Source organism: Manis pentadactyla, chromosome 11, assembly GCF_030020395.1.
Source record: "Manis pentadactyla isolate mManPen7 chromosome 11, mManPen7.hap1, whole genome shotgun sequence".
Lineage (NCBI taxonomy): Eukaryota > Metazoa > Chordata > Mammalia > Pholidota > Manidae > Manis > Manis pentadactyla.
This window is the reverse complement of record NC_080029.1, coordinates 114,767,907-114,781,383: the sequence shown is the minus strand read 5'-3', so window position 1 is coordinate 114,781,383 and position 13,477 is coordinate 114,767,907. Positions and strand designations below refer to the sequence as shown.

Sequence of the window (13,477 nt, the reverse complement as noted above, 5' to 3'; positions counted from 1 at the left end):
ATCGTTTCTTTTTTTTAAAGTAGTTTTAAGTACTTCATATGGCACGCATTATTTGTTTCTCCTGTCTGCAGTGCAGTCAGATGGGGAGAGGAAACCCCTTTGCACGTTTTTCCTTGAACACAGCACTAGCTTGACAGGCCGAGGCCTTCTGGAGCAGGCAGACTTGGAAAACATGTCCTGGGCCAGTGCCTCTGTGACCAGCAGTGGGGTGCTGGCCCAGTGAGAGAGTCAGAAGGTACATTGCAAAGCCTGAAGCATGTTTCTCATCTGCTGACCCAGCTAAACCCAGGCCTTGCTCGGCTGGTCCCACCTGGCTCAGGAGAGCCACTCCAGGCTGGGGTTCCTGGGACAAACCCGTCAGCTCTCACTAGCTGGGATTCCATTCGATCCTACAGGACTTTTTTTCCTCCTACCACATGGATTGGGGAGCGGGAAGATGAAACATTAACCAACTTGGCCTTTTTTTTTTTCGTTTCCCACTTGCCAGATGCTGACTGGGTGTTCTGGGTTTTATTTTGTTTTTTGGTCTCATGTGATCACAGAGGCTTAGAAGTGAACTGACTTTTTGTTTATGAAAAAGCAACAATGCAAGGAAAAGAAAATAATACAAAAAATAACTCAAGACTATTTATCAGGGCATGAAAAAGTTATCTGCTGGTAAAACGTGTTAGGAGGGAAATAAGGACAGATGGAAAATCTCTTTAAAAAAAAACCCTCCATGCCTAAGTGGGAATGTATTAAGAGTTTTACTTTTAATACCAAATGTCCCCTAAGCATTCAGCACCCCAAGACTCATTTGAAGTAACAACATTGCAGGCTGAACTGTTTCTTAGTGAACAGCTGTGGAGCCAATACAAACAGCACTGGGGGGTTCCCAGGAGTGGGAATGACTGGCAGTTTCCACCTTTCACAACTCTTATCATTTATCACTGTACTTTCCAAACCTTCAATCCAGTGCTTCTTGGGAGGGCCCCAGGGGCTGTTGTAGAAAAAGAACACTCCCAGCCTTGATCCTTAAGCCCCAAGGAGGGAACGAGTCTGGAAGTTGCAGCCCCAGGCTTGAGTCCCACCACTGCTACTCGTCAGCAAAATCAAGGGTCACCAAATTTTTCAGCAAAAGGCCCAATACTAAGTATTTTCAGCCTCACAAACCGTACAATTTTTGCTGCAACTATTCAACTCTGCTATTATAGTGTGATAATAGCCATAGACAATGTGGAAACAGGTGAGTGCGGCTATGTGCCAGGACTTTATTATGGATGCTGAAATTTGAATTACATGTAATTTTCACATGTCACCAAGTATTATTCTTCTCTTGATTTTTTTTTAACTACCTAAAAAAGTAGAAACCATTCTTAGCTCACAAACTACACAAAAACAGATGGTGACTGTAGTGTGCAGACCCCTGAGGAATATGACCACGAGCAAGTGCCATTTCCTCCTTCTAAGACTCAACTGTCCCATTTACAAAATAACCAGGACATCTGTTGATTTCTAAATGGTCACTCTGAAGGGCTCGGCAGTGTCCCGATTTTTGCAGCTTTATCACAGGCTGACCCACAATTCCTGAGGGCAGTGATCATTGACATTCAAACTGAGGAGCTACATTTACTAAAAACATTTGAGGGCTTTTTTTTCCCTCTGTTGGAAGTAGGCTTTGGAAATGGTCTGCCAGGCCTGTGAGCAAAGGATAGGGAACTGCTGAGCTGAGCAGGGGCCTGCTCTGGGCTTCTCAGCCCTGCTGCTCCTTAGCTGGGTGGCCCTCCCTGCTCCCTCAGCTGGATTCCTCATCTCTGGAGGGATAGCGTCTCACCAGATGACCTCTTCAGTTCCCCAGAGAACCAAATAAAGCTCCTCCGTCTACAGGATGACTGTACATTGGTAAAAGCAATGAAGGCGTGACCATCGTTAAGCCACTAACTCATGCACCATCACCGGACAGCCTCTGTCCTCCTAGACAGATCAAAGTCCTGCAGGGACCCAGGGGGCACTTCTTACTCCACAGGGGGGGCTGGAAGGAAAACTGGACTGGATGCCTCAGAGTCTATGACACTTAGAAGTGACCTCCCAGATGATGCTGACACATACTACTGGGAAGAGGCCTTTACCAAAAACAAAACAAAACCCACTTTTTGTGGTCACTTGGTGGAATGTGTTAGCATCACTACCACGCCATCTGACTTTTAAAGCCTGAGTCCCACGGGAACTGCCTGGGTCGCAAAGTCGCTCGCCTGGTACTATGAAGGCTAAACTAACCTGCCCCACCACCGGGATTCTCCACTGGAGAAAACAGGAGGGCCAGGAAACAAGCCGTCTCTGCTTTTAACACCACATGCATCTCCTCCAGAATATGGGCTACTCCTCTGGCCCCAAGGTTTTAGAAACCTTGTCATGCCTCTGCAGGGGACCTACCTAAAATGACGTTGAACTTCAACTGAGCACATCCAGGGGACAAGCCATGCCAGGGACTTTTTAAATGTTCCAACTGCTCAGGGGAACCTCCTGGCTTAAAAAGGGGGAGAACATACGGCTCCTCTCCACAGTGACTGCATGCTCAACCTGTCACAGGACAAATTAATATGCACTAACGGGGGACAGCCCAAGTTTGCAGGAGGGGAAGAGGAAAAGAGACAGAAATACCAACACACCATGAGATGCTTAAGTCAAAAGCCATTCATCTCCCACAGGCCCATGTTTAAAGGTCACAGAGAGGTTAATGATGAGTCGAGGAATTTCAAGATGTAAATAGCCCGCTGCAGAGGCTGGGTCTGCTTTGGCCAACTGCCGGGGTGTTTGTAAAACTTCACCCCATTTCAAAGGCAACCAGGCCAGTTTTCAACTGAGGCTGGGCTCTGGACTGAAGGGGAGCCTTGGGGAGATACACCCCCCAAGGGTTGGGAGGAGGACACACTTACCCAGTGGCTTGTACTCGTCGCGGGGAGACAGCCGAGAGTAGGGGGGCGGCGGTGATTCTGGAAGACAGGAGACATGTCACTGCTGGGGTGGGAGAATTCATAACTGAGGGTTCCACATGCTTCTGATTATTGGTTTCCTCAAATAATAAACCCAACCCCCAGGAAACCCTCTTCTCTCCCACCACCTATGGAAACCTATTAGAAGAGCATTGCCCAATAGGTAAGGCTGCAGGCTTGGGATACAGACCTAGGCTCAATCCTTGCTCTGCCACCTTTGGCTGTGTGACCTTGGGCAAATCACCTCACCTCTCTGAGCTGTTTCTTCAACTCTAAAATGGAGACAGTAATCATTTGGACCTCCCAGGTTTGCCGGGGGGGCAAAAAAAGATAATGTGTGTGAAACGCTTAGCACATCTCTTTGGAAAAATGTATCAAGTATTTATATATATAAGTAGTTATACTGTGGAAATATACCTCCATAAACAGCAACTATCATTATTATAACAAGAGTAACACAGGTGGAGGTAAAGTCAAAGCTAGAGTTGTCTGATAAAATATAGGATGCTCCATTAAATTTGAATTTTGGATATATACTGCATAATTTTTTAGGGTAAGTATGGCCCCTGCAATATTTGGGACATACTTATACTAAGAAAATATGTGTTGTTTATCTGAAATTCAAATTAACAGTCATTCCGTATTTTTATTTGCTAAATTTGCCAACTCTAGTCAGAATTGAGTGTGAGTGCAGGGGCCCAGGTAGAGAAGCTTGTTTCCAAACAAGCTGCATTAGAACCAACATTCTTTGGGGCAGGGAAGAAGGCAAGATTAGTTGGGACCTAGGAAACCAAACCCAGCTACCAAGATGGGAGACCTTACACCAGTCACTTCCAGCTCTCAGCCTCTGTCTCCCCTTTGTAAAGAGGAACAGAACACACGCTCTCTCCTAGCTTCCGTCTCAGACCCTCTGGGATTCCTTGCTGTCTCTGGTATTTTTCTTTTGGTTTCCTTTCATTTGCCTAAAATACTCCTCCTTAAAAACATATACTTTGTCTTCAGAAGAATTCCTTCGCCTCTTCCTTTACAGGGAAGTAATAATTTGCTAAACTAAGTAACAATTTGCATGAATGAAATGACCCTTCATTTTCCGTATATGAAACTACGCACCATCAAATCGCAAACTAAAACAAACTCTCAGTGGTAGTAAAGTGGTAATGACTATTATTAGGCAGGTATCAGTAATGACACAAGGCGTAGTAAGTGTTTTTTGCAATTGTAATAAGGCACAATTAGTTGTAGGAACATTTATTTTGCTCTGTACACCCAATGCAGCTTCACTTCTTCCCTACCCTGGCTCTTCCAGCCAGAAATTACAGCCAACAAAGTGAAGGCTCAGGTCTAGAAACAGGGAATCCGTTGTGAACAGGAGTTAGGGTAAAGGAAAATGAATCACAGAATAGCCACTGGGAGAGAAGCAAACATTTACTGAATGCCTACCCTGTGCCTCTCCCCATGCCAGGCATTTTCAATTTCATTTATTGTAGTTTCTTCTTTTGCACCTTCAGTATAGAGTGGTTAATCATGCTCATGGGGCAGCTACTTTTTTTTTAATCCTTTCTCAAAAATAAAGAAGATATTCCCATTTTACAGATGAGAAACTGACTTACCCAGTGTCCCCAGCCAATCAGGGTGGAGCTGAGATTTGAACAGTGGTCTGACTCTGCTTTACATCCCAATGTGACAGGCAATCAAGAGGCACCTGTCTTGCACCCCTTCACCCCAGCTGGGTCCAGTAATCACACGTACAGAAAGTGCTCAGTAAATGCTTAAGGACAAAGACAATGGCAGTGAGGGTAATGGTAAAGTTGTGGGCATTTGTGAGTAAAGATGTGGAGAAAGAGGACCTCTGGGACCCAAAGGAGAACTTGAGCAAGATTCAAGGAGGGGAGCTATGTGCCTTCAGTGGGAGCCACCTTCTCCAGTGGTCCTCAGGCTAGAGACCAGACCTGAGTGAGAACCAGCCTCACGGGACAAGAGGAAAAACACAGGTAGGCCTACAACACCTTGGGGTAAGAGAATTGAGGGCAGTTTTTACAGAGAAGACTGAAGCCTGCACCCTGGAAAGTACTCCCTCTCAGAGCCAGACAGGGAACTGGTTACAGAGCCAGAAGCCAGAAGCCAGACCTCCTGATGGCCAGCTTCATGCCTTTTCCATTAACCCACTCACTTATCAGATGGCCTGCAATTCCTGCATTAGGGTCCCTTTTGGAAAAATCTCATTTTTTGCAAAAATCTGGACATCAGACCCCCAGATCTGTCCCCAAAAGTGAAACTTGGCAGTGAAAAGCCATAGTGACTAGAGTCAAGCCACTGTGATCAACCCCAGCATCTCTTCCAGGGCTGCTTACCTGGGACCCAAAAAGTTGAGGCGGGTTGAGGGGGGTGGCTCATGAAGTTGACCCCCAACACACACACATAGGAGCCACCTGCCTGGGCCTTGAGCCATGACACCTACCACCCGTAGCCACACCTGGGTTGGGGGATTCTAACATTAGTGGGGTACAAAGCAAATGCACAAGCTTGAGATACAAGACATATCAGCTAGGGAGAATCCACAAAGCTTTCAGGAGGGACTTTACAGGCCCCAATTTGCTCCAGAAACATGGTTTGCACAGAACTGCTTAACTGTAGAGCTGGGAAGCTAAACATTAAATACTATCCTAGTCAAGTAAAAAGGTATGAAGGCCTATTGACTTCACCCCAAGACATAGGGATTGAGAAGTCAGAGACTGACCCAACACAACTTCTTTTAACTGATGGAACAACTGAGGTCCAGCCAGGTAAAGGATCCACCTCAGGCCACACAGGAAGATAAGAGATGTTATTCTACTTCAGCTAAACAAAGATAGAGGCCACTTGGGGACCAACACCAAGTTATCTTTTTTCAAAAAATTGAGTTATTCACATACCCTAAGATTCACTCTTTCACAGTGTGAGATTCAGTTGCTTTTAGTATATTCAGAGTTGTGAGACCACCACGACCGTCTAATCACAGGACATTTTCATCACCCCAAAAGGAGTCCTGTGTCCTTAGCCATCAGTCCCTATTACCCCAGCCCCCAAGCCCTAGGCAACCACATCATCTACTTTCTGTTCCCATTGATTTGCCTTCTGGACATTTCACACAAATGGATTCATAAAACATGTGGCCTTTTGTGTCTGGCTTCTTTTATTTGGCATGTTTTCAAGGCTCTTCTATGCTGTAGCATCTATGGTGCTTCATTCTTTTTTATGGCTGAATAATATTACACTGTATGGATAGACCAAATTTTGTTTATCTGTTCATCAGCTAATGGCCATTTCGGTTGTTGCCACTCTGGCTATGAGGAATAATGCTGCCATGCACAATACCCACAATACTGGGTAACCTTTAAATGGCACCTCCACTCCACTCCCACACATCCAGGACAAGTGCATCTGGGAGAATGGAGTCCCAGGACATTGACTCAGGCGGGCACTCAGGTGGAACACTGGGTGTGTGAGACAGAAGGTCAGAAGAGAAAATGCGAGCTGCCTCCAGGCCCTCTGTCCACTCTTCTCTTGAAAGTTATCTTGGTACTTGCAAAAATTGTGTTGATTTTTAAATAACTTAGATGATCTAAACTTTCAGAGGAAAATTCCTAGAGTCCTACAGGCCCCTCTGAATGAAATGAAGGTGGAGGAAGGTGGGGGAGAAGGGGAAAGAGAGGGAGAGAGAAACCTCAGAAACTCCAGCCCCTCAGACATCCAGCCTCAGGCACCAACTTCAGGAATGTTCTCCAACTTCCTTCAGAAGTCAGAGCAGTCAGCCAGGGGCCAAGTGTACCAGAAGGCCAGGGCTCTGCTCAGCTCAGCCCAGTCATGCCTCTGGTTAGTCCCCAGGGGGTACTTAGCCTTTTGGGATCTAGATCCCAATTCTAAAGCCAAAAGAGTTCACAGCCTCCCCAGCGCCTGGTCAAGTTTCAGTTTGGGACATTACCTTCCACCCCCATCTTTGCAGCCCAGCATCTAGTTTAGGAAAGCCTCTACATGCCTCCCTGGGCCTCCCAGTTTCCAGCCTCCCACGGGGTAGCCGTGGTGGGGGAGGGGGCCTCCCAGGAGCCTGTCCTCTCCACCTCCCAAACCTGAAGGCCCTGGGGTGGGAGACGTGGAAAAGGAGCTCCTTGCTCTTTAAGACCGGCTGAGCCTAATTGCCCAGATTCTCCCGGCAGCCAGATAAACAGCGCAGCCGGCTGGCGCCAGCGAGAGGCAAACTGCACATTATCACCCCTTCCTCACCTCCAAGGAGGAGCTCCGAGGAGCAGGGCAGGCAGGCTGAGGGGCCGCCAGAGGGGCGGGGCGGGGGCTTGGAAGCCCAACTTGAAATTGATCTCATTTCAAAGGGATAATGCCAGGCCAAATAAAAGGAAAACTTTCTAGCCCATTCTCAGTCCTACAGCCCTGGCCTTGGAACCCTGTGTTTTCTTAGGCAGCCTCCTCCAGTCGTTCAGTTCTCCCTCTCTCCTTCTGTCTCTTTCCCTGGTGCAATTTGGATAATAGTAATTTACTGAATATAATTACAGAAAAAAAAAGTGGTGAAGCAAAGAGCAGGAGATTTATTCCAAAGTTAATGGATACTTTCAGGAGAAAGGAGCTCTATAAACACAGGTTAGAACTGTGATTAAAGTATTTCTCCACATTTCCGTCCACATAGGCACAGAGCTCAGCAAACTGGCTTTTCCCAGGACAGAAAGACACATTAGAGGAAAAGACAGTAGGGGACTGATTCCACAGGGGCAGGAGGACCCAGGCAGAGCCAGGCACAGAGGGAGGACCGCAGGGGACACTATTGTCTGAGACAAGCAGAGGAGAGAGGGCAAGGAGGGAGAGGCAGGCCTGTCGCCTGGACCCTGCACAGCAGACCTCAGGGACTCTGCCCACTCCCTCACTTTACAGACGGGAAAATAAGCCACCCTAAGAGGGTTACTGGCCCCAGGGCCCCAAAGCAAGTTGATGGACTGAAGCAGAGTTTGCTCTGAGCAGCAGGGGTTTGCACTGCACAAAAAGGGGTTTCTGTCACTTTCAGGGGGCCATGGGAGTGACTGGTGCCAAGCAGGTGTCCCTCAGTTGGCCTACGGGGTGTTCCAGTATACTCTCTAGCTGGGCTCCTGCTCTGTGGGTGCAATGTGTCTATCTGTCCCAGTGCCCCAGCCCTCTCCCAAAGAGCCCTGGAAGGAGCAGTCTCCTTATCAGGACGCGCACCGCTGAGCTCCAGCTATGCACCCGCCCAGCTCCGGGAGCCAGGCTGGCAGCCAGACGGCAAGGGTGGGGTAGGCAGCAAAAGGCTCCCCCAGTTCTCAGTCCCAGCAGCCCCAGCCATCAGGCAAGGGATGAAGTGAGAACATCAACCTGGCAACTACTGGAAACTCTTCCCAGACCACTGGTTCTTCCAGCTACCCCCAAGGCGGCTAGAATGAGGGATCCCTAGGACTCGCGAAGAGGCAGGAGAACAGACACAGCCCCTAGGAGAGCTCCTCCTTCTGGAAGGAGGAACTTGCCAATGTTTAAAGTCTAGAATTAAAAGTGGAGAATGTTCCTAGAACCACCCCCATTGACGGGTAGGCAGACTGAGAGGCAAGGCTCCTTGGCCAAGGTCAAGTTGTCATTACCAGCTGGGCAGAGCCTAGGACCAGGTCTATGGTTAAGAGCCATTCCACTGCAGTTTACCTCTCAACCCATACCTGCCCAAGTGCCCCAAACACAAACCAATACCTACACTGCCTTCTAACCCGAGGAGGACTGGCACGGGTGATACTGTCTGTTGTCTCCAGTTTTCACTCCACCCTTCCTGCCCACACCTGAGCTTGCCTGGCACCTTGACTGTCAGCTGGCCCTCTTCTCCTCAATACCCACTTCCCCTTACCCATCCTCCAAGGATGTGCTCCAGGTTAGAACTGTGGAGCTCCTGGAAGTGATCCACACACCCCACAACACTATGATAGGTCAGACCCATTGACCTAGCCCTTCTTCCCTCATCATCTTTAGATTTTATTGCTTGAGGGCATGGATCCTACTCCTGTTTCCACTCTCCTTGCTACAGCACCCAGCACAGTGCCTGGCACAGAGTAAGCACTCAACAACCATTTGCTGTCAGACTGACCCCTTGAAAGAGAAACACACCTGGCAGGACCTCCTAAAATTGCAGAATGTGCCCCACCAATTACCTCCCACTAAACAAAATGACCAGTGACATGGCAACCACAAATAGGACCCCCTTCCCCAGAGGCAGAGAGTAGACAAGGAGGCCAAGGGAAGGAAGCCACTTCCAGGGGAAGCTGTCAGGAAGAGGCACAAAGGGCATAGAAAGCCTGCCCTGGGCCACAGGTCAGGGATTGCCAAAATTCTCTGAATGGGGCCTGGAGTGACCATGTGGGGAGCTGCATGGTCAGACCAACGCTGCCTCTCCCCACTCACCCCCAACAGTGCTCTCTCTTCAGGAACCACCACTGAGGTACCTTCCTGTCCCCTTCCACACTGGAAGTCCGGAGACCTGCTATCTGACCTTCATGAGCTCCAATGCTGGGTTCTGACTCTCTTCAGAGGGGCCAGAGGGGACTGGAAGAACTCAGGACCCTCCCATCTATATCCCCCTGCAGACCCCACAATGCCACCTAAGATGCATACACCTCTAAGATGCTAGACGCTGAAAGGTGTGAAACCTCCAGTAGGGAGGCTAGAGCAGGGGGACTGTAAGTTTCTGGCCTGCCAGGAGCCTCCACCTGTCCTCACCTTTGCTCCAGCAACGAGGGCCTGCCAGGGGAAGCAGGGCTGGGGGTGGGGTGTGTGCAGGAAAACCCAGAAAGAGAACAAATATGGGGGACAGTTCTCAGAGATATAAAATATCTGGCTTCCTCGGCTACTCACAGATGACCTCGGGACCCTGAACTGTATAGAAAAGCTGGACATAGGATTGAGAATGATGATATGGAGGACCCTGGCATCTGACACCCAATGGATGCTGGGGGCAATCAGGCTAAGAGGAGGATCCCCACTTTGAGGAGTTACTCTGCAAAAGCTTTGCTCCAAAGTATACAAAGAAACAAGTGGGACAATTTACAAACACATTTGACTCTGCCACGAACTGTCTACACCAAATCTCACAACTGTCTACTTGGATATACAGATGTATAGCATAGGTATAGGTGTATATTCGTAAATACTGCAGTTCTAAGCCCAGACTGAGGGTGAATGCAGGGTGCAGGGCACTCCTGTCTTTGGCTTCTCCTAGGTCTGCTCTCCCCTTTCACCCTCCATGAAGGTGGGGCCTACATTACATCCCTGAAGCTGCAAAGACAAAACTCAAGCGTGTACCCTTTCCAATTTGCCAGAACCTCCAGATGAAGCTGCCATCTGATGTGTGTGCCCAAATGCCCACTCCCCGGCTTTCCTGCCAGGGTGAGGCGTCTCCACTGGGCGCTCCCACAACTCCACGCGCCCGAGGTGTCACAGGCTGAAAGAAGGCCACGGAAGGGCCGGGAGGGGTTCCCCGGGGCACCCGCGGGGAGGCGCGCTCACCTGGCCCGCAGAGCCGGCTGAAGTGGTAGGGGTTGCAGCACACCGTGGGGCCGTCGGCGGCGGCGGCGAAGCTGTGGCAGCCGCAGAGGGGCTTCAGCTCCACGGCGTGCTGCAGGTCAGGCCAGCGGAAGAGGCGGCCGAGCAGCAGCTGCGGCGGCGCAGGCTGGCCGCCCAGGCGGAGGTCGGCGCGCGGCACCAGCACACAGCCTCCCGGCACGCCGCCGCGAGACTCCACCGCCTCCAGCAGCGTGTCCAGCGAGCGCTCCTTGAGCCGCTTCAGCAGCGAGTACGTGACCGTCTTGAGTTCCTGCTCCAGCAACAGCAGCCGCGAGCGGGCTTCGCGGCTCCGTCCGCCTCCCGCCGGCTCCAGGGTCGCTCCGGCCAGGGGGTCGCCGGCGTCACGGGGCGCGCCAGTGGCGTCCCGTTCCGAGAAGAGACAGCAAGTCACCGTCTCGCAGTCACTCTCGGGCAGCCAGCCCGGGCCTCCCCGCTCCGCCACGTCCAGCGGGGAGCCCACAGCACAGGCCCCCGGCTCCGACATGGGCCTCGGGGGACCCCCTGTACGCCGGCGCCTCCCCGCGCCCTGGGCACCTCGCTGTCCCACCGCGTCCCGGGGGCGCCGCGGGGCTACCGGGCGGACTTCGGATCGGCCGCTGCCTCCGCCTTCTCGTGCCCGCGGGGCCGGCTCAGCTCGGCCGCCCAAGCTCCCATCCTCGTCGCCGCCGCCGCCGCCGCCTCCTTCCTCCGGGTCGGGGACCACACGACTTCGCCAAAGTCGCCGCACCAGCCCCGAGCGTTTGGACCTGAACATACGATATCCTTTGGCGCCGGGGGTGGGGGGGAGGCGGTCTCCGGTTACCGGGGGTCCGTTTCCTCAGCGAGGCGCCGACTGCGCGGGCCGCAACCCCACATGAAGCTCTGCCGCCCGGCGCAGTGCAGACCGCGCACAGCTTGTTGTCGAAGGGGCGCCGCAGGGCTGCAACATGAGGGAACTCTCTGGGGCGGGACGGCGGGGAACACGCGCACGCCGAGCCCCAGTCCGCGCCCGGCCCGCGGCTACATGGACCCCGGCGGCCGGGCTGCTCAGCAACTCCAGCCCCCGCGCTTTAGGGGGACTGCAGGCGGCGCGCCGCCAGGAAGACCCCGCATGGGCCGGCGAGCCTTCAAAAGTTGCGCGGCTGGTCCATGAGCACAAAGCGCTCGCGCTGAACACCCCCAAGTGTGTCTGGGAAGCCCTGCCTTTAAAACCCAAGCGCTTAACTACATGGGCTTTTCCTGCAGAATCCGAAATGCAGGCTTGTTGATACCCTCAGCTCCCTTCTTACTCCCGGCAAAAAGAAAAAAACGGAAAGAAAGAAAAAGAAACCCCAAACAAAACCAAAATCCCTGGAATTGCATGCAGGAAAAGCCACTCCGTCTCAGGTCCCAGGCTCTAGATGCACTTGGAGCAAGTTTCTCCTGAACGCGGGTTGTCAACACATGAGTGGAAACTGTAAAAATCCCAAAGAGCTGCTGGGAATCCTTAATTAAAAATGCAATCCACCGAGGCTGAGGTCGCAGCCCGCCCCACGCTGCGCTCGGACGCCCCGGGCGCCGCGGCTGCAGAGGTCGCACCCCTCCCCCCTCCACAAAAAGTGCCTCCCGGTGGCCCCGCGGTCCCTGAGAGGTCTGACGAGACAGCGCCCGGCGGCTCTTTCTCTCGGCTCGGCTCCCTCGCTCGCTCCCCCACTCAGCTCTCTCTCTCTCTCTTTTTTGTTCTCCTCAAACGCACACTGAGGGCCCCCGGAGGAGCGCCGCGGAGTCATTGGCTGCCTCCCATCATATGCCAGTCTAGACACTTTGGCGGCTCCGCGGCGCTGATTGTTGCGCAAACAAGGTTTCAAGTTTCTTAACTCTTAAAGGAGAACACGTCCCATTGCAGGGCTCGAGGCTGCGAGGGCTGGCTCCCGGGGCGGGCCAAGCCCGGGCCCCCGCCCCACGCTGGCCCCAGCATCCCCCGGCCCTGGCCTGACAGCGCCCCCGGCCCACTCTCTGGCTTGCTTTGCGCCGCGGGCACGGATACGAGCGAACACACGCACATGCGTGCATACAAACACACAATTACACAAACCACGGGCAGGCAGCGCGAGGGCTCGGTGGACCCACTTGAGACTCGGACGCAAACGCGCCCCGCTTTGCCTCGCCTTGGCTTGTGCACAAACTTACAAACACACATTACACTTTAGAGTTGGTCCAAACCCCCATCCCAGGGAAGGCTAGTAAAACAGTGTGTGCGTGTCTGCCTTCCTGGATCGCGTCTCTTGGGGGCAAGGAGCGGCTGATTTGTTGGGGTAGCGGGATCTAACGTAATTGCACGAGGTCTCCGCACCCTACTTCTCAGTCTGGGGTCGCGCTGTCGGGCAAAACGGGGTCGGAGGACGCTCCGCGCACAGACTTCAGGCTTGCCCGAAGGAGGGAGCTGCACAGGGAGGGGTAGAGGCGAGGAGCGTCTCCTGCTCCTCGGTCCTCCCTTGGAGCTAGAAGGGCCCGCCAGCAGTCCCAGGTCCCCGCAAGGCCGAGTGGCTTTCTCTGTCCCCTTCCCCACTTTATTCTTTGAACCACATGGAGAGATGCGGGTACGGGTCGTGTTTTCCCCTGCGACGTTTCACCAAGGAAATGGGGGTGGGCTGGAGGACCGGGAACCGGGTGCCGTCCTGCCGGGTCCCGGGCTGGCTCGGGGGCTCGGCGGCCACCGCCGGCCCGCTCGGCGCCGTAAGGGTTAAGGCCGCTCCAGCCCCTGGAGCCGGCGCGGCGGGGTACCTCCTCGGGCGCGCTCGCTCGTCCGAGGGTGGCAAAAGTTCAAGCTTGTAAAGTAGGGATTGGTCCCGCGCGGAGGAAAAAAAGGCATAGTTCCCCCTCTTCCCCCCCAGGGCGCGGCGCCGATTGGCCGGGCCGTGGGGCGGGCACCTCCCTCTCCTCAGAGTGAGGCG

General features: G+C 52.8%; 1 protein-coding gene across 1 annotated transcript in view; it reads right to left on the bottom strand.

Moving 5' to 3' along the window:
* SMAD6 (SMAD family member 6) overlaps positions 1 to 12,984 on the bottom strand; it is a 71,785-nt gene extending 58,801 nt beyond the window's left edge. The window contains exons 1-2 of the mRNA XM_036932317.2: positions 10,509 to 12,984; positions 2,916 to 2,972 (exon numbers count right to left, since the gene is read on the bottom strand). Coding sequence (XP_036788212.2) covers positions 2,916 to 2,972; positions 10,509 to 11,319 — 868 coding nt within the window. The 5' untranslated portion in view covers positions 11,320 to 12,984. The remainder of the gene's footprint in view (positions 1 to 2,915; positions 2,973 to 10,508) is intronic.
* Between the last annotated feature and the right edge of the window lie 493 nt (positions 12,985 to 13,477).